Source organism: Macrobrachium rosenbergii, chromosome 40, assembly GCF_040412425.1.
Source record: "Macrobrachium rosenbergii isolate ZJJX-2024 chromosome 40, ASM4041242v1, whole genome shotgun sequence".
Classification (NCBI taxonomy): domain Eukaryota; kingdom Metazoa; phylum Arthropoda; class Malacostraca; order Decapoda; family Palaemonidae; genus Macrobrachium; species Macrobrachium rosenbergii.
The window spans coordinates 3595140-3617149 of NC_089780.1; the positions used below are offsets into that span (position 1 = coordinate 3595140).

The 22010-nt window shown below is 35.7% G+C and overlaps 1 protein-coding gene across 13 annotated transcripts in view; it reads right to left on the reverse strand.

Moving 5' to 3' along the window:
* The window catches only part of LOC136826043 (histone-lysine N-methyltransferase SETD1B-like), a 213354-nt gene that overhangs the window by 25353 nt on the left and 165991 nt on the right, over positions 1-22010 (reverse strand). For all 13 annotated transcript variants that reach the window (XM_067082915.1, XM_067082924.1, XM_067082919.1 and 10 more), the window contains 6 exons: positions 18922-19117; positions 18336-18476; positions 14952-15056; positions 14288-14432; positions 12527-12639; positions 4825-4942 (listed from right to left, as the gene is read on the reverse strand). In XM_067082915.1, coding sequence (XP_066939016.1) covers positions 4825-4942; positions 12527-12639; positions 14288-14432; positions 14952-15056; positions 18336-18476; positions 18922-19086 — 787 coding nt within the window. In that variant the 5' untranslated portion in view covers positions 19087-19117. The remainder of the gene's footprint in view (positions 1-4824; positions 4943-12526; positions 12640-14287; positions 14433-14951; positions 15057-18335; positions 18477-18921; positions 19118-22010) is intronic.

Below are 22010 nucleotides of genomic sequence, written 5' to 3' on the forward strand. Positions count from 1 at the left end.
GGCGGATGGTTATGGTAGAACCATTGGCAGCTTGCAGTTTTGGATAAGGTGAATTAGGATACAACAACAGATGCTGCTGCCTGGTAGCAGACAGAGGGGGTAACTGGCCCACAACACCCACGACCCCTGCAGTGAAAAAAATACCCGTCAGTGGCACACATCAAGTGGCTTTCACAACTTCATCCACCACAAAAAGCTACAACAGTACCTACGACCTTGCAATATGCAAGTTTAAATGCTAAGAGACAGCAATCGAGAATGTACCACTATACGAGTTCAATAAATAATCTCCATGTTATAAACTATACAAATGGCTGGCACAACTAATCATGGAAAGTTTCCTTCCTAGCAAATGAACTAATACCTAAGAAGAAGAAGCAGCAAGAAACAAGCATGGCAACACACTAGAAATACAATCCCAAATCATCACAAACATAAACTGTACATGTACAATATGCCACTGTGCCACTGACGAGTCACTAACAAGCACAAATAAAAGACTTTTGACAAGCAACTTTCAACAAGCATATAAATTTATGATGATAAAGCTAATTCATGTCACTTTAACAGAGTCTACACCACACAGATTAAAACACCACAAACAATCTGAGTTACCTTATGTGTACCAACCCTTATGGACCTTCTCTTAAATACTGTACTTACACTGTTAAAACAAATGGAGAGATGTGAGATCATACTGCCACTAATATATTCCAGATTCTTCCAATCACAGACTCTGGTAACTAATACCATTAACACAAATGACTAAAATGTTGACTACAATAGACCATTTAAGCCCTGGTATGGACATACCAATAAAAATTCAGTAAGTATACATATATACAGCCCTATGTATATGTTTTATACATACACACACACATATATATAATGTATGTGTGTATGCATATGTATTATGTCTGTTCATAGGTGTTCATGTGTCTACATGTATATGAAATATACAGTATAAACTGTAATGTGCTGCATCTTTACATACACTGTATAAATGTACGGTGCAGTGACTTACAAAATTTATAGCATATTGTAGAAATAACTGACCTCCAAAATTAAAACCTAGCAATTCTACAACAATACTGAATACTGAGATTAATCAATTCACTCATATGTAAAGTAAACTTATACAGATGTTGTCCAAATATTTTTCATGTTAATTGAATCTAATAAATTCTGAAGTGTTCTTGAAGCTTCATCAGCAGTAACTTCCTCATTTGGGTTACTTGGAGGAGGTGGCTGAGGGAGATGAACAGGATGAGGCAGAGGAGGGGGAGGTTGATGAGAAGCAAAATGTTCTTCACTGGTAGGCTGAAGATGCCCTTCACTTACAGGAACATCAATTAATGAGTCACTATTATCAGTAGGTATGATTTCATCATCATCATCTTCAACTACTGTTACAACAGGTATAGCAGGTACATCTTCTTGAGAGAATTCCTCGTCTTTAGAAGATCCCGGACAATTGACATTTGCAGTGAAATTCATGTTTGGAGCTGGATTTTCAAAAAACTTCTTTTTACCTCTAAAAGTATTGTGTACTTCATATCCTAATTTACGATAATATACCCACAGCGTTCGACCATTTACACCATAAGTTTTGCCAGCCTGGGTGAAGCCCATTTTCCCTGAGCGCACAGCCTCAATAGCCATAAGCATATTTGGGGACATCCTGCGAAACTGGGGAGGCCAACCCTTGGGAATATGAAAGGAGGGACCTGGTGGATGCATTGGGTAGGAGATAAGGGACAACGACGAGGGTAATGACTGAGAAGGCAGTACAGGAGGTGGAGGGGGGGAAGATGCAGGTGTTGGGGGGCCAGGGGGGGTGTAAGGCCCAGCCAGGAGCGACTCCAGCGTGGGGGGTTCTCCAGCACCCCATCGACACATCGACCCTGCGGGCAAGAAAACAGCAGAGGTCAGCCTCCTGCCCAAACCTTACACCACCCCTTAACCCCAATGAATTTTCATATCTAAAGGATTTCTTCTAAATGCAAATGATATTATGCTCTATGCTCCTCATTTGTAAGAAACTTCCATACTTTTGTTAGGCATAAGAAATTAACTGAGTGAATCTGACCTAATACCAAGAGGATGCATATGAAATTATCTAATAATTGTGACATATAAAAATAATACTAGGGTAAAATTGAAACACAATATACCTGCGAAACCTATTTATTATTCACCTGTCAAAGCTATAAACGGATGTATTTTATTGTAAGTGAGCAAACTGTGGAGTATAATGGATGAGTCATTACTTAAGGGTACATACAGGATACATGCAGAAATTGAGCTGAGCCATGGGGGCCCTCCTGTCAGTTGTGAGCAGTTATAAAGTTGGGAAAAACTTTTCCCATATATGTGAGCAAAAGGCTAATCAGTGAGCATATGAGCAAAGAATGGTGACATAAAACACCACTCCATTATTTGTGAGAGGATTCAGTGAGTCCTAGTTTCTTTGAATATCGCCAGAGTGTCGTCACTGAAACTGCATATAATTTGGCAGCAGAAGAAAAACTTTCCCTTCTGGCAGCCACAGCCTGCAGAGCTTGTATCATCTGAGGGGACACTTCTTTCCCTAACACAGCAACTAAAGACATCTGGTCTAGTGGAAGAGTAACGGGAGGACGGGGACTAACGTTGCCTCCAACCCCTCCACCTCCACCATCTACCGTCTTCCCAGACGCCGTTCCTAACATTCGTCCACATGAACCTATACCACCCCCACCACCCCCACTGGCTGCTGCCATTGAGCGCATTGAGGGAAGGTGGGCCATAGACGGGTGAAGTGGTGGTGGGCGAAGGGCTGGAGACCGATGGTGATGATGGTGTCGCGTCAGAGCTGGTAACACGGATGCCCACCAGGGACTGAGCTGCTGCAGGGACCAGTCAGCAGGGCCTGTGATGGAGAGCTGTCCATTATAAATTCTCTACACATTCCCGTCTAACCTCATCATCATCATCATCATCATCTTGTCATTCAGCAGAAGTGTGTGCCAAGTAGTAGTAGTAGTAGGTAGTAGTAGTAGTAGTAGTTGTTGTTAGCTTTAAAAGCAGCATTTACGTGCCTCAAAGCTGATGGTGCCAAGTGCCCTGAAGGTGGCAGCAGCAGCAGCAGCAGCAGCAGCGCAGTAGCAGCAGCAGCAGCAGGTAGCAGCAACAGCCCAGCAGCAGCAGCAGCAGCAGCAGCATTGTCAGTCAGCCCATGCCCAGATCAGCATGCCCGTTGTAAGCCGTACAAGTCATACTGCTGCTCAATAGGAATAATCAGACTGTGCCTGCCTCATGTAGCCTTGTGAAGCCCTTTGGTGAGGTTAGCCAAGCCTGGTGGTGAGGTGAGTGACCCACATGCCAGTTTAATGCCCACCATTAGTGCCCAGGCGTTGGACCCACCCAACAGCTTTAGCAGTCACCAGCAGCATTCGACCAGCAGTAACAGCAGCACCACAAGCAGCAATAGGACAGCAGGTGCTCCCACTGCCCAGTAGTGCCTGTACCCTGTGGTCCACCATCCAAGCATGCCAGCAGCAGCCTCATGGGTGGTGGTTGGTGGTTGGTGGTGGTTGGTGGTAGTGATGGTGGTTGTGATGGTGGATTGGTTGGTTGACTGGGTGGGTGGGTGCAGGAAATTTTGGTTGGTTGATTGAAAAAGTTGAGTGGCAGTGATTTTTTTTCACATTCCCTTGCAAAATGTCAAGGGTTTGGATTGATCCCAAAACACCAGTGACGTATGAGTTTCGACCAATCCCTTCCCAATTTCAAGTCAGCGTGTAATGACGAAACAGTCATGTGCCCCCTTTGGCCTTGGGCCTCAGGTGGGTTTGAATATGAAGATGGTGCAAAAGTTACAAAAGAACAGAAGCAACAAGACCAAAGTTAATGCCGAGTAGAAGCAGAGACCACACACGACGGGCTCCAGACACCACAAAGCAGACAAGTCAGCCCAGAGATCATTCCCATCACATATCATAGTCAAATGTGCTTCCATTAACGAACTTTGATGGTTTAATATACTGTATAAGAAAATAAAAATCTCTATATAACTGCAATAATTCTTTCTTTTATCATCACACACCATCAAAATAGTGACAGGAGGCACAAGTGAATGATACACATTGATATATGCAAATATTAATTTAAGAATTAAAGTATAATTAATTCCCCTTTAGCAAGCACTGTACAACTGCTACCCAAAGTTGTTTACAAATCAAAATTAATAGCCAACAGCATTCTCACTTTAGGTTTCAGTACGTACACACAAAAAGAAAAAGTAGGTATTAAAAGAATGTTCTGTGGAACATGTAACTGATGATCAGAGGTATATGGTAAAACAGCATATGGAGAATTCCGATAACAAAAACACAGCAATTATCACAATACTGGTGTATATATCCAAACAGTTTATAGAACAAAAATTATTAGTCATGTAAACTATATAGTATAGTAGTTGGGGGTGGTCTTTTCATGGCCATCAAATAAAACAACCATGAATACAAAAGAAATTTTTCACTAAAGAAAAGTTAACTAGAGATTTTTCCCTTTGATTTTTTCTGGTCTTCAAAATCTTTTAAGAAAATGACAACCTCAATTTCCAGATAAACAAGTGGATACCCAACATTTCCACCAGGGCTGAATACGATGAAAACCACAGCCCAATAATGAAAACAAAAACCAAAACTGTCAAAATTAAAAGAACCCATGGATGGTTACAGAGAGTAGAAATGCAGCCTGCTTTGAACACACAATAAATACTGTGCTGCACTGTATAAGTATGAAGGAAATAAAAACAGGAAAAAATGACATCAAAATTACCTTGAGAGTGAGAAGACGATAAGGTGGCATCCGAACTGGTCCCTGCAGCATTGCCAGAATCTTCTCCACTATCCTGACTTGCTCCCTGCAACATCAACATTGCATCTGCTACCCTATTCTGCAAACGGAAGAACTAAATGCCATAAAACTGTTCTCAACAAAATCAGACATCAAACAACAACAAGAATACACCACTGAATATTTACTAATTCCAGTGAAATAATGCTAGGTACTTTTTAAATACAATAAATATTGATGGAACAGCATTAGTAAGTACCTCAATTACTTAAAAGATCTACATTAACAGCAAGACATGAGAAATCATCCTCATTCAAACGCGTAAATATCCATCAACAGACTGCTAAATTCCATTCTCACCTCAACATTTTTTTCATCTTTCGAATATTTCATTTTTGAGTAATGTTCACAAGAATCATATTTGTTTTCATGTAACTTGGTTAGGGACCACTCAATAAGACTATGATTAGTAAGACCACTTCACCAGCCCCACGAAAGCAACTAAAAAGCTGTTTACCTTAAATAAAATATCCCAAACAGTTATGCAAGACGAAACATATCATCAAATTCTGCATTTTAAAAGATAATACACTAGTTAGCTGTAAATGTACTCCTAACTCTACAAACACCGGTCAAATATAAACAAAGACTTGTTTCACAAATGGTGATATAGTAAAACTATCAAAACCATCTACTTAAATAAAAAAGCTGCAAAGTTAGTGTTAATACTTTCACAGACCATATTTACGAAAACAAAATGAAAGATGATCAATCAAAAACAAGCAACAATATTTACAATGAAGATGCTGAACTACACAGTAGTACTGTACTGTATTTCAATATTATCATAAAACTAACACATCAACATCATAAATATGATGAAGAAATAATGAGCATCTTATTCATACATATGTAAAACATTCAAGCAAGAGGTATTACAGGCAGTCCCCGGTTACTGGCGGGGGTTCCGTTCCGACGGCGTGACAATAAGCGAAAATTGCCTCTGTTAGATATATATTGGTGCCAACAGGTGATTATCAGCGCCAGTAAGTGGAAATCGGCGCACATCAGCACGGAAAATCGCCAATTTTCGTCGCTAGACATGCAGCGAAAAACCGGATTGCCGATAACCGGGGACTACCCATACTACTTTATTCCCATATCCTTAATTATCTTCACAGGGAATCTGTCGCTTTACCCACAGTTGTACCAAAAATTCTTCTCTTCCCTCGTTTTCTGTTTCTTCTTCATTCAAACCTGGCCTAAATATTAAGTCATTCATCCCATCAGCCTTCATGAGGAAAAACCATTGTGAACAAGAATCAATAAAGGTGCCCATCTCTGATATAATGCTATTCATCCCTATGACACAAATTACGGCCTACCTAACTATAATTAACATATTTCTGACTGAAAGGGACAGAGTGAAATATGCAAGTATTCAATGCGACTGGTAAGTAAAACGTAAAAACCACCAGGCATACACTTTGATATGCTTTGTTTATACCAAATAATTAACAATGCAACACGTCTCATCAAATATACATAAAAATCTTCAAGTACTGTACAACAATTCCCAGACCTCATAACCATAATCATTTATTATTTAAAAAAAAAAAAAAAATCACCAAACCACTGACTAAAATTTCTCAACCTGAAAAGGTTGGCACACAGTCTGTATAAAAATAGAATTGTAAGTTTCTTTGATACCACAAAGTCTTTATCTTACTGCTGTTAATGCATTGTCTGATAAAGAACCAGGATATTTTTATTTCTTGCCTGTAATCCTAATTACAGTATATCTATTTGATCATCAAGTTATTTGAGACTAATTATATGTACAGTAAACGCCCCATACTCACGGTCTCATGATTCGTGGACTCACCTACTCGCGGATTTCTCTGCGGAACGTATCTACACATTACTCACGGAAAATTCGCCCATTTGCAGTATTTTTCACCGAGAAATATTCACTAATTACTGTGTTTTCATATCATTTTCATGACTAAATGCATTTTTTGTGATAAAACTATTACAATATCCAGGTATAAGCATTTTTAGATTTTTTTTTTTAGAACTATCAAAATAGGGAGTTCTAAGTGTTTTTAGAGGGGGTTTTAAGTATTCACGGATTTTAGCTATTCGCGGGTGTGTGTGTGTGTGTGTGTGTGTGTGCTACGCATCCCCCGCAAATACGGGGGGTTTACTGTACAGTAATGCTCCTTCACCACATCACCCAACAAAACGCATCAATTTTCCCTGTCTAACAGTGCTTCTGTTTTTACTTCAGAATTATATATGTTCAATCAATAGGATCAGCCACTAAAATTATAATCTGAAAAAATACCCTTGCACAGCAAACTAAAATTTCACTTCATGAACACTATGAAGGTCGTAAAAACAAAGAAATGTGTTGGATTCCTGCCAATGCAGGCATTAAAAGAAATACAGCCAATAAACCAGCCAAAGCTACAATTACTATAACTATGAAATACAGATAATCCTATTAGTTATTGTTATACATCTCTAAATACTATTAGAGTTAAGAAATGGGAGAATAAATAAATATTAAATGTGATGATAGTAACACATTAAAACACATCATGCCGAATGTTACAATATGAATTCATCATATCAAAAAGAACAACATACACAATTTTCATTCTGTCTTAGAACCGGTCTCTCTCTTTTGAACCATGGATATTTGATGAACAGTCAGCTTGATCCAGTCCCTATATGTATATACTGAATATAGAGAAACCCCTGCAGTTCAACATCTTTTTATGTGACTGGCCAAAATATAACTGACACCGAATGTCAAGCTTTGGAAACAAATAAGTTAAAAGAAATTTTGACACATACTCCATCATTTTCAGTTAGACCAACTATAAAATTCCTAAGGAGCAGTAATTTGATAAAATCTAAATTTTATCATCAATAATAAAGGCAAAATCTTCAGGCCAGCCCTGTGACAGCTAAATGCTTTAGCCAAGTGATCTGGTTAAACCGCTTAACAATAATACAATTTCCAATGTGAAAATTTAAGTTGGGACAATACTTTTAGAGGCTTCAAAATCACTTCAAGAGTTGCTGAAGCTTTAAAATTGCCATGGTGGCACGAATAATATAAACCGCTAACCACATGGTACAAAGTTCTGCTAAGACGACAGAAGCACTGTTAGATAATGAAAAATGATGATATTATGTGCTCTATTTTGTATATCCTTTGTCATATTGAAGAATATTGAAACCATATGTGCTCCATTTTGTATATCCTTTGTCATATTGAAGAATATTGATACCATATGTGCTCCATTTTGTATATCCTTTGTCATATTGAAGAATATTGATACCATATGTGCTCCATTTTGTATATCCTTTGTCATATTGAAGAATATGAGTAATTTTTGATCAACAATACATATAACAATGACTTTAAACCTCATATATAGTTGAAGGAGGAAAATGTAAAATCAGGAGAATTCTAATCCTTTTATCAAGATTCAGTATGCCAATTTAAGGCTCATACTTGGAAAAATGGAGGATGGCTACTTTTGATAGTATCTTTGATCAATTAAAATGATGAAGGCTTTCACAAAAATAATAAAAAAAACCTGGTGGAGGATACAAAAACAATGCATTTAATCAAAGATGAGAAAGGAGTAACCAACCAAACAGTCATGGACTGCTAGAAAAAAAAATTATGGTCAAAAGGATAATTATTGTGAAGCAGTAAATGGAATATACCCAACAATGGGTATGAAAGAGACCTAGTAATTGAGCATGGCTGCCTTTCAAGACTAGAAACTTTATGTTAGTTAATATTAAAGCAAAAAGTAATAAAAATGAAGTGGAATACATCAAGAAATTTTAGTGCTACTATCTTGCAAAGCACAAAAATTTTTCCATAGCCATAAGTTATTTTAATTCTTTGGAAGATATCGGTTTTAAAAAATCAAAATGTTAAAAAATATTACAATATGTATTTTCAACAAGAAGTGTCATTCTATCTTTGTCATTTACTTCTTTAATCATCACTCAAGGAACTACCATACATACCAATATACCAAGTTTTGAAAAGTTTGTAGATATGAATATTTTAAGAAGTGTCCTTTACTGTGTAAACACACTTGTAATATGTCAAAGCATTATATTTCATGTGTTCAGCTTACTGAAATTAAATTCTTTATGTACTGCCAAAGGAACACATCCCAACATAAGCTTCATGTAATCTACAGGCATTCAAAACCACAAAAATATGGATACTATGAACCTCCACTAAAACAAAGCGCATGAAAAGCTGCAGCAGTGAAACCTAATTCAATACTGTACATTACAGCTAGGACACAACAGTAGAAATTGCTAACTGCAAAGCTTTAAAACTGTATCAACATACGGCAGGTAAGGGCCTATGTACCAAAATAATTTGCATCACAGTAAACACCCCCGTATTCACGGGGGCCAGCGAATAGCTAAAATCCGTGAATACTTAAAACCCCTCTAAAAACACTTAGAGCTGCCTATTTTGATAAACACAAAAAATACTCTAAAAATGCTTATACCTGATTATTTAATAGTTTTATCACAAAAAGTGCATTTAGTCATGAAAATGATATGAAAATACAGTAATTAGTGAATATTTCTCAGTGAAAAATACTGTGAATGGGCGAATTTTCCACGAATAATGGGTAGATATGTTCCACAGAGAAATCCGCGAATACGTGAGTCCGTGAATAGTGAGACCGCGAATACGGGGGTTTACTGTAGTTCCAATAAAAAATACAGCATTTAATTCTGGATACCAGTCTGACAACGAACCAGTGGTGGATGAAAATATTTGAGTGCCTTTGGTGAATTTAACATTACAAGCATCACAAAAGTCTATATTTACATCCTACTCACAAGCAGCTTCATAACACCTGTCAGGATACATTCCTACATTTACTCTCAGTTCGATAAGCCTCGGATTACAGAGCTAAGAAACCCTTTATTTTCCTTTTCCTACAAGCTTTGGCATCCTCCTTTCTCACTCTTATAACCTTCCTTCCTTTAAATAGCAGGTCTATCACTTCTCTGTGGATAAGCCCACATTCCTCCATTTTTATTATTTCTTTGGACTGTGCAAGAAAAGTGCATTAGGCTGCCCAGTTCATTGACCTTAATCCATACGAAAAATATTTAATGAAATGAAAAGCGCAAAGTGGCAATCTAGGGATACCTATAATATGAAACCACAAGAAATAAAGAGACCCAACTACATCTTCACTGTTTTGCAAGTCTTCAAAATTAATCTCTCCATGGCCAGATAAAGAGAAAATAGAACACTTTATAAATTACTTGTATATATCTCATTCTAAATTGTAGAAATAATTTTAGTATCATAACCACTAACAATGGTGGAGTAGGAATATAACTCCTTAAAAGACTCTATGATAAATAAATAAAATAAACAATCTCCTAATTTGTGGAATCATCAGTGCTGTTAATATGAGTATACTCTCTGATATTTCAATTTCAGCTGTAGCCACTTCATTTTTCTAAATTAGATCAATAATCCAGAATCACTCTGAACATAACCTGCATTTCCTATTATGGGTTCTATTCATCTGCTATACTGGAAAGCACGTTTTTCGTTGCCATGTACTCTATTAATATGATGGTATAGTTTTACCCAGATGCTGAAACATGAGTCTGTGTAAATATTCTTTAAATAAAACTTGTTTTTCATACTATCTTTTATCTGCTTACAAAATGTAGGCACTTTTAGCTGTACTGAGAATGTTTCCCTGTAAGGGGTTCCACATTCAGTGAGCTTTAAACAGCACAGCAGGTGGTACTTGGGGTTCTCAGTAGCATCACTTTCCCCTCAGATGTACTGCTTTCTTTATATTATTCTTCACGTGGGTTCATGTGGGTACCCCCGGTCTCTCCTTGTCTAGGTGTTAAATTTCTTTCACTTTAGTGTACCTGCTCCATTTCTCACCTCTTACTTACAAACAAATCCTTCTGATATGCCCAGCAACAGTTTAAAATGTTACACAGTAGTCTTGTTAAACTAATTTACTGTGGTCTTGGTAAAATACTTTCAACTGTTGATTAAAACTTTTCAGTTATCTGGCTTGTCAACATCTATTCTACCCAATTGGGAATTAAAGGCAGGAATTACACTGTAGTCCATATGCACCCTGATTTTAGTTTAAACCCACTTTTCTCTTTAGGGAACACTCAACACCACTTTGATCGCATGTGGTGGAGAAAGTTGCGAGAGCATCAAAACCTTCCAACCTACTATCTAGTCCTTATCCCCTCCAAATTCTCTTTCCCTCTGTCTTTCCTCCAAACCAATACAGCTAACTGAGGATCAACTACACATTCACTGCTTAAGGTCAATAGACACATGATGGTCTCAAATCCAAGTAATGTACTCATGATTTCTCTGACCACTTTCTGCTTTGTGCACATTAATTTTATTCTTAGTTTTTCTCTTTATCTTTTTAAATACATATTTCCCTCTCTAATTAATACACCTACTCTCTCTTAGTAATATCCTTTTTGAACGATACACAGCAGTGTATGGTAAGCATTAAGCTGTATCGAAGTCAAGGAATCAACTCATGAAGAGCATCAATTGCAGCATACCTTCCATAGCACACTGCAGATGGTACTAAAGTTCTTTGTTGCAATCCTCAGGCCTCAACTGCTCTGCTTTCTGCCTTTTACTCTTCATCCATTCCCCTTGGTCTCTTCCTTTTTAGCCTCTCAATATTTTTAAATTTACCTATCTCCAATTTTCTCCTCTTAAAAACAAATCCTCTCAGCAAGCCCTACGAGTCTAGATATGTGAAAGCCCTACGAGTCTAGAAATGAGATTCAGTGATCTTGTACATTTATAAAAATATAGCTTGTAGAGAGTCTTCTCTATTCTTCGTACATTCTTTTCATCTGCAGGTAGATGGTATAATAAAATTCCAAAGGGCAAGGAAAGATATTCTGCTTTTGTTGTCTATTTTACTCTTACATCTCGATGCACACAAAGCACGGGAAAAAGGCTTAGCAAAATACTGTTAAAGAAACTGTATTTCTCTCTACGTTCATCAGGAGAAACAGCCGAAGCCAGCTGGCATCAAATACCATTGAGGGGGAAAGCCGTACAAACACAGCCGCACCAGAGTGAACCATTACGCTGGTAATACCAATAACGGATACACCAGTAGAAACCCCCACCTCCACAATTAGTACAGCCAAAAAGGTCCGAACGCCTACAGGCTTTACAATGTAGATCCCCCAAGGCGGAAAGTGACCAATGAAAATTCGACCTGCCAAGACATCAATCCAGCCTTCCTGCTATAAATACATGTCCACCTTTTAATTCTTTCATTAGATGACCAAGTGTGTGCACATTTTGAGATATAAAAGTAAAATAAACAACAAAAGCAGAATATCCTTCCATGTCCTTTGGAAATTCATTACACCACCTACCTGCAGACGAGACGAATATAATAAAAAGAATAGAGAAGACTCTTTGCAAGCTAAATGCTGTTGAAACAGCAATTGTTTTAAATAATAATAATAAAGGCAATTGTAATAATAATCAACTTGACACAACTTCCTCCTAAAAATCACACAGAGAGGGAAATAAAGCTGTCAAAAAAAAATATTGTAATTAATTACTATGGATGCTTACCACATTTGACTCTTGTTCTGTATCCCCTGAATGTGACTTATCATTTTCACGGTCATCTACGGGCTCATCCTTTACATTCAACACACGATTTGTATTGTCGTTTTCTTGTTCATCTGCAGATATAATTCAAATCAAAAATAGTTACCAAATTGCATCTAAAAATGTCAGACAAATGCTTAAGTGAAGATAACAGTATAAGAGTGTATTATAGTTTTTAGTAATAAAACAATCAACATGAAGAGTACATGCCAAAACCAACCATAAACGTTATCTCCATAAAGATATATGTTGTTTACACACTGTACCTAATGAAATACAGGTAAAACAGTAAAAGACATAGAGTACCTAACTTTAGAAATAATTTTCAAGAGAAAAACTGCTATTGGAGGTAACACTCTATAGTGTACCTTGTGATATACACTGATACTAAAGATTCTTTGCAGTATCACTTCACTCAAATTTACATTGCTTTCTTCCTTTTACTTTTCACCTGTTATCTTTGATTTATTCTTACTTAGCTGTCCAGCTCCTGAAACTCTACCTTTGTAATATTTTCATCTCATTTTAGAAAAAATCATCTAAATGAGCTTTGCGAGTCTACAAATGTTACTGAGTGGTCTTGCTAAACTTAAAAAAACTACCAAATGAATTAAGATTTAAATAAACTATTTCTTTAATTGAAATGATTTAACAGTACCTGTACACTCTAAAGGTAGTATTTGAATCTTGCTATTTAAGCTGAAATTAAGAAAATGGGAAAAGTTTCTGATTTCCCAGAATTAGGAAATTCAGCACGACTGATACACAAACGAATAGATACACCACCCATTATTGCTGGAAGATTTAATTAGGTTTTTGTGCTATGACTTCTTTACTTAAACATGACTGCATGTTCTCAAGCTTGGGCAGACACAAGAAATTACAGCCATTTCATTTATATGAACTAGGCCTTTTAAGAACCCCATCTTCAGTCCCTGACTTGCAGTAGTTGTGTATTTGAATAATTTTTACTCATTATTAATGGACTGAAATGGCTAATAATAATAACAATATGTTTGATAAATATTACTTTTAGACTTTAGCTAGAGTGAATGAAATACTAAGTAAAGATGCAAGGGGCATGGCAATTTTGCAGACTTTTAAGTTGGTATTATAAAATTAAATGTGGTATATATCAAAACAGTATCTGAAAATGCTATAATAGTGTTTGGGCTGCTTGACTTGTATGGGATCGGACCCATAACCTATTTATATGAAAAAAAAAAAAAAAAAAAAAAAAAAAAAAAAAAAACTACAAAGTAATGTAAGCAGTGGCACTAATTCAACAATTTCAACAAAAGAGCATAAATCACATAACCAGCTTGTGCCTCTTCACATGGCTATACAATGACAACTTTAATTAACAAATGCAATGTGCTAAAAAAAATCCTGTCTACTAATATAGTGGCTGTGGAAATGTGCTAACTTCCAATATACTAAGTTAATCATGAATATTAGTATAAGTATATTAGTCATGATATTTCTCAATATTATGAAATTCAATAAACAGCCATGAATTCACGGTCTCTTTAAATTTGCTCTGACCTCCACTGTCAGAGTGCTTTCCAATCAAGAACAAACAAATCATAAAATCTCAGCAAAACAAAGTACTGTACATACTACTGTACTGTATATACATCTGGCAAGATGATGAATCCCCCCAAAATTTCTAAATATGCAAAGCACTATGACTTTAACAACAAACTTCTGGATCATCCTCACCATGTTGACTTTCCGAACTGTCATGGGAGGAAGTTATCTTTCTACGTTTTGAAGAAGGTGGTGTACCAGGTTCTCCATCCTCTTCCCCTTCTAAACTAAGTGACTGCTCTCGGGAATCTGTTAAGGACGATCTTTGTCTTGCTACCTGAAGAGTAAAATAAAAATGAACAAGAACTGTATACTGCATGAACAAATACAACTAGCAAGTCTCCAGATTTTAAACACTGAGAAATAGCAAACTGAATACAATTTCCTTTTCTTTTTATTTTATGGTCCAACTTACTAAGGGACTTCTTTAACAGCAATGCAAAAAATTTTATAGTAGTTTACAAAATTTTAACTGATAAATCTGTAATGCAAATCAAGTGCTTTTACTTCAATTAAAAAGAAATGAAAACCTCCAATATCCAAGAGAAATGGAAATAAAATCTATTAGATCACAAAGTAAAACATTTTCTAAGAATGTCTCTCTTTCCTATTAATTTGTGACAATTTAATGCAATGAAGGAAATCCTTTTAGCGATAATACTTTAATATACAAGTGAAAGAATAACCTCTCTGGAATTAACCTGATAACTGCCATCAATAACCAATATCGACATGTACTGAAAAGCAATGCTGGTCTTACCCTAACTGCAGTCTAATCTATGATGAATAAACTTACCTGTGGCCCAAGGGCGGATGACGTGAAGCGCGTACTTTGACAGGGAATCTCATCGTAGTTACGAGGATTCTCTGCTAGACCTTTAATTCTAAGTGATTCTGCAGTCTAGGGATGAAGCAGAAAATGAGAATCAGATACAAGATGACTTATCTTTTTTTAAACAATCCATAGTTTATCCTTAATTGTTTTGTACTTTCAAATGTAACTATTTCAATATATTTTACTAAAACTAATAAACTGGCACCTCAACTTAAAGCATAGTCTGGGGTCTCACTTCCTGGTAAGTAGCGAAATCTGATATGTAACGAAGACTGCCCTCTCTTCATTATTATGTATTGCAATTTCAATGGAAGTTTTGAGAAAGGTCTTGTGAGCTGTTAACAGCAATGGATGCAATAATATGGGTAGGTAGAATAAAATATAAGTACCATACGAACTGCATATATTGACAAGTAGCTACTCTCTTGTACTCCAGCCAGGTACCTCCACAAGAAAAATCTGTATACATTTCATCCTAATCAATGTGTGTGTGTGTACAAAGCTTGTCAAAAATATATTACAGCAGTTTTGTCATATACAGTATTTGGTAGAGCATATAAAAATTTACGATATCCTTACATAGTTCAAGAAGTCATAAGCTAATTAAGCTTAAGCAAGCATTTATCACTGATTGTAACATTGGGCAAATATGAAATGCAATATGTTTACTGACTGAAATAATTATAGTAATCACATTTCATTAACATATATTAACTTTATGATAACCAAGAATAAATTAACCGAACACAATCCAAGAAAGGTGGAGAAGCTGGAGATAGATATTCACTTTCACTTTTGGAGGCTGTAATGTACAGGTAATTGACAAAAGAACCAAGAATATTTGCACATAAATCTAATGATTTTCACTACAGTATTAATGACAGCGTAGTACAGTATATATTGTCATGAATACTGTAGCGACAATTAAATTTATGCTCTCCGTTCATCTCTCCATCATCTGTAGATTGCAAATCCGTAAGCAATTGAACGAATGCCTCTGTTTACCAAATCTTTCTTTTTTCTACTGTGCATGGTTAGTTTGTTACAATTTCCCTTAATAAAATGTGATTAGTTAGTATTGATCATAACATACTGCACTGCACATCTACCATAGGTTTCAATTAATGGTAAATGACTGACTAAGCTCAAGCACCTTATAATGTTTTGGATGGTTTAAGGACTTCCTAGATTTTTAGATGCCATACCAATCAAGTAATTTCTGTAACATGCCTTTAATAAAATCTGCACACACACACACACAGGTTTGGATGAAATGTTGGCTGGCTTTTTAATGTGGTAATACAAAAATGTGAATACAAGACTGTGGCCTGTCCCTCTTTACAATCAACAGATGTGCAAATACACAGTCATTTGCAGTAAATAAGGTCCTTTTTCTATCATGCCAGTGTATTGTTGCATTCTTTATTGCAATCAACAGCTTGCACAGCCTTCCCAAAAACTGTCACTGGTAGTCAAACAGAAAATGAATTAGCATGAAAGATAATTTTATATAAAAAAAAAATGGGGGGAGGGTTTGATCAATGGGGCAATTATAACCTTCAGTAAGATATTACACACATTTTGTATTTCGTCCACACCTACAGTAACTGACATTTCCTTTTACATTCTCTTCAAAAAAAAAAAAAAAAAAAAAAAAAAAAAAAAAAAAAAAAAATCTGCGATCAAAATATTATGCTTATATAGAATGTGTCATAAAATGTGTCAGGTAACAGTAATGCAGTGATGTAGAGAGTAAAACTGTTTGAAAATTTTAATTCTGATTTTGTTGTCGTGTATTATTTTAGCACTGTATGCTAATATTCAATAAGGTATATAATTTTGTACACAATGAACCAACATTTTAAGGTATAAATTTTCCAGTAACACTGAAATGGACAACAATAAGTTTACATCTGTCAGTCAGATATATATATATATATATATATATATATATATATATATATATATATATACACACAGGCAGTCCCCGGTTTATGACGGGTCCGGCTTACGATGTTCCAACGCTTTTCAAATATATTCATCAAAAGTTATTTCCCTGTTTACGACGCATGTTCCAGGGTTACGACGCGTTGTACGCCGATCCCACGGAGGAAATATGGCTCCAGAACAGCAGAATAATCAAAATTTGGAGATTTTTTGATGAAAAACTCAATAAAAACGCAGTTTACATCGTTTTCAATACACCCAAAGCATTAAAAGTAAGGTTTTCTTAGGATTTTTGACGATTTTCAACGATTTTCCGGTTTACGACACGGCGTAAAAATGGAACCCCTGTTGTAAACCGGGGACTGCCTGTATATATAGATGTGTGTGTATATATACATATATATGTGTGTGTGTGTATTTCAGTTTCATTCACTGTTAACTAAGCTACAGTATTAAAGGCTGAAACTTCAATTAGAAAACTAAAAGAGAATTCTCTGTATGGATGTGTAGTCAACCAATTTGCCCCTTGTAAGTGTTATGAATAAAAGAACTAATCTTCATATAAATGAGTAATGTTCATTATCAAAAACACACCTGCGCGAGACTAGCTCAGCCACATTGCTATGCAGCAAATTACGCCAGATGTTAAAGATACCATTCTGATGAAGTAAAGTCTCTTTACAAGGTAGACATCGACACGGTACGTGTCCAAGTGAAAGGGAGCAAGGTGCTGAGTGGGGCACGATGGGTCAATTACAATGGAATCAATTAAGCCATCTTGCAAAGTCAGACATGCAAGTATTGGTCATGTTTGTTTCAGTATCGAATATGCCTAGCTCACTTACTGGATTACAGTATTATGGGGATGCGTCCACACCCCCAAATAGCTAAAACTGAATATTTAAAACCCTCTAAAAACACTTAGAACTGTCCATTTTGCTAGTTTAAACACAGAAAAACCCTGTAAAAATGCATATACCTGAGTATTTTAATAGTTTTATCACAAAAAGTGCATTTATTCATGAAAATTATACGAAAATACAGTAATTAGTGAATATTTTTCACTGAAAAATACCGTGAATGCGCGAGTCCGCGAATCATGAGAACACGAATACGGGGGGTTTACTGTACAGCCATTTAACAAGAAATCAAGGCAATATTATTTTTCTAGACTAAGAAATATCTGACAAGCAATGAAATAGCATAAGTTGAGGTGCCAGTGTATCAATAAGTACATTAAACATAACTCATGTGTTGAATATCTAATACAAAAGAACAAAATTAAAAACAACTGCCATGAGGAGAGAGAGAGAGAGAGAGAGAGAGAGAGAGAGAGAGAGAGAGAGAGAGAGAGAGAGAGAGAGAGAGAGAGAGAGAGAGAGAGAGAAATATTCCCACCTTGAGCACATCCTGAAGTCTGTCTTGGGCAACATTTACTTCGCCCCGATATATAAAATCAATGACTGTTTTGAGATCATCAATTCTAATATCTTTTAAGATGACTATTGGATGTTTACATGGGTTCGCCCCAAACAGATCCTGCAGAAGAAAAGAATGAGTCTTTTAATATCAACAATATAAAATGCAACAGAATTCTTTAGTGATTTTCAAAATACATTTATTTTATCCCATTTTACACAGATAAAATACCGGTATATAAAATGTAATGACCAGCTTAAAGGAATTCTAATATAAAAGCTGATTTTCAGACTACCAAAGTCTGTATGTATTGCTACATAAATAAACAAAGAAAATGGATAACTCTCAACTAAATTATCACCTCATGCCTTTCAAAACAAGTTTACCATACCATTCTTCTCAAACTTAGAAAAGCTTAATACAAACATAACAAATACTGGTTTAAGAAAATCATGAACTGTAATACTTTTCATTATAATGTTGTACTGATTCTTATACCTAAGGTTGACCCATCCCTTTATGCTGGCATGAATGAGAGGAATAACGTGAAAGAAAGACTACTTACCTTAAAATAAACACTACATGCTGACAATACTAATTTATGGGCATGGATGTAGTGACCGTCGGTTGCTAACGTTACATCTACTAGAGCTTCTGAAGTGAGCAGTTCGGAAAAAACAGTCACCAAGTTAGGCCGGTGATTGTTCCAACGCAGGCAGTATTCTGACATCTTGTACTGTACTCTTATACTACATAACTATCTGAAAACACATTTATTTTTATTAGTAATAAATCTGAATGGAAATTTACAGTGCATTTTATATACAGTTTAATGTTACCACTTGCCCTACAAAAATAAAAGGTTCAAACACATGTTGGGTATTTTGTAAAAGGCCCAGCAATTTCTCACCCACATTTTTATCAGACATTGCTGTAACCACTTTCATGATTTACAACTTCAATTACTTTCATATTCTTCTAAACCAATTCTACCAAAAACACATGTAGAGACAAGAAAAAAATGTTATGTTCCTGCAAAAATGTGATGTAGCATGCACAATGACAAAAAGCTTTGTCTAAGGAAATGTTAACGTCATGAACACCTCAGCAACCTAAATAAAACTAACGATAAATAACAATGGAAGTTATAAAAGAATGAGCTACAGGTTACTTCCACATCAGTGGTGCAATAAGAAAACTAGACTTAAAAATTTATTTTTGGAAAAAAATATTTTCCAATTTGGGTAATAAAGACTCAAACCAAGAAAAATAGAAGCCAATGCTGTCTTTACACATAACATAGTGATCAATTTTACTTGGAATTACAGGGCTTCATAATTTAATTCATGACTAAAACTTCACACGAGTCCACTTGATGCTGTGACACAAATGACATAATACATAAATCTAACAACATATAAGCTTGTTACAAAAGACAGATAGTCCTACAAATAGTGTCATAAAAATGAACAACAGCAGCAAGCAGGTGGGGCCTACGGCCAAGAGAAGCTTAATACAGTATTGCAAATAAGACAACACTAGCAAGAGCATGATGGAGTCAAATGATCAGTTTCTAGTTAAACTGTTAGTTGCGACTAAAAAACTACAGAATGACAAGGAATGTATAGAAATAAGTATCTGTCACACAGCATTATCAATCTTTCATATCAAATCTATTACCACTATCTTATCATCAAATAAACAGCATTTATTAAAAAGTTTACTCAATACCACAGGAATGACGCGACTTGCTGATAAAAAGTACCCCTATCAATACAGTGATTCAAACCTATTTTCAGTGTCCCATAACTGCAATATAATAGCAATCTAAACTACAGCTGTATATGGATTTAATATCAAAAGGTGGACGGGGGGGGAGAGGGGGAGGGTCAGTCCTCAGTGTCTAAAGAAAGTTTTAAGTATTTGTACCACCATTCCCCCAACCAAATGAAAACAGCTCCACACACACATCAAACTTGAAATCTGTATCACTTCCACAATGACTTGACAGCCTCACATTGTAGTGTTAACAAGACTTTTGTGTCTTTATTTCAGTGGGTTTAAGTACAGGACTAAAGAACTGACTGCCTTACACAACACACAAACTCTCCCTCACTGTTCCTTTACACATACAGAAATGATTTGATTTCATCTTATATTTCCATGAAACTACTCAAATCTCATCATGTGGAGAAGCACGGAAAAACTTTTTCTCCATCTATGCTCCAATTAAGAGTGTTAAGCTGCACTTCAGTGCATGAAAGTACTTACAAATATGACAATTAAGCAGAAAAAACACACCTTTTAAAACTAAATTAAATAAAAATGAACAAATAGACTACACTACAGCATATGAGAAATATTTATTATCTTTGTAAAGACACTTCAAATCAGATATAAACATTGCAAAAGCAATACTCTGTATAAGTAGAATCTAATGGAATACAGATATTTTAGCACAGTATCAAAATCAATTTCCCTAAAACTATTTAACTGTTAAACACAGACAAAAAAGAAAATAGCTGAGCTATACACATCAGTTAACACACAATAACATCAAAATATCTGAAATGGAAGACTTGTGAAGAGAATGGATACACCTGTATATATATAACTTTTAATCATGTTACAGGACATTCCTCTTAACATTCTATCTACAGTAGATATATAATGGTCGGATCAATCATTCAGAAAGACTTTTGGCATACAACTATGGAAGACTCATATTAGCTTAAATAAAATATGGATGGTATCTTATACAAAGCTTAATTCCAATTTTATTGATCTATTATTCCAGCCGGTACTTAATGAAAAATAAAAAAAGACTAAGGGTTAAAAGTAAAAAATGGCAGAAAGGTGAAACTACACAACATTTAGTAACAAGTACGTAAGAGCACACACTGTTCATCAGCATAACTTGATAAAAAAAAAAAATATATCCAACACCAACAGAACATTTGCTATGGTAAAGCTTCTACGCTGCTTACAGATTCAAAACCTAATATTACCACATATTCAAATCAAGCAAATCTTAAAGGGTCACAGAACTTTACAAGTGAGGGTGAAAAAATTCCTAAGTCTGCATCCCTAGTAATCACTACAGAACCAATACTGTACGCTTCTTAAAAAAAAGGAGGGTGAGGGAGTACTTGGAAGATTTAGAAGAGTAGCCTATATTATACCACATTTTCATAAATTACTAATCCCCAAACTATGCAAAAGGGTCGGCTTTATTAGTAAATTCATGGCTAATCGGAGAGTTTGCTTGATTTATAATGAAACGAATCTCTTTTGCATTAACCTAAAGCATCCTCTACTTAGCAAAGACTAGGCCTATTTACAATCCAACAAGTCCTCAAGGGAAAAGCAATTTCTACCAAAGTGTAACACATTCTTTAATACTGTGAACTGCAAAGCAGCATATATGGACAAGAAAGCAATTCATAAATTTGAGTTCTGGATCATTGGTATCTGTAGCAACATCAACTACACAGAAGTACTGTAATATTTGCTGGATAAAAAAATACATCCTCTTAACACCAGATACACCATAAAATATCTACAGACAAGTAAAAAAAAAAAAGGGTGGGAAGCAAACACTAAATACACAACACACTATACCTCCCATACAAATGCAAGCATGAATGATATGTA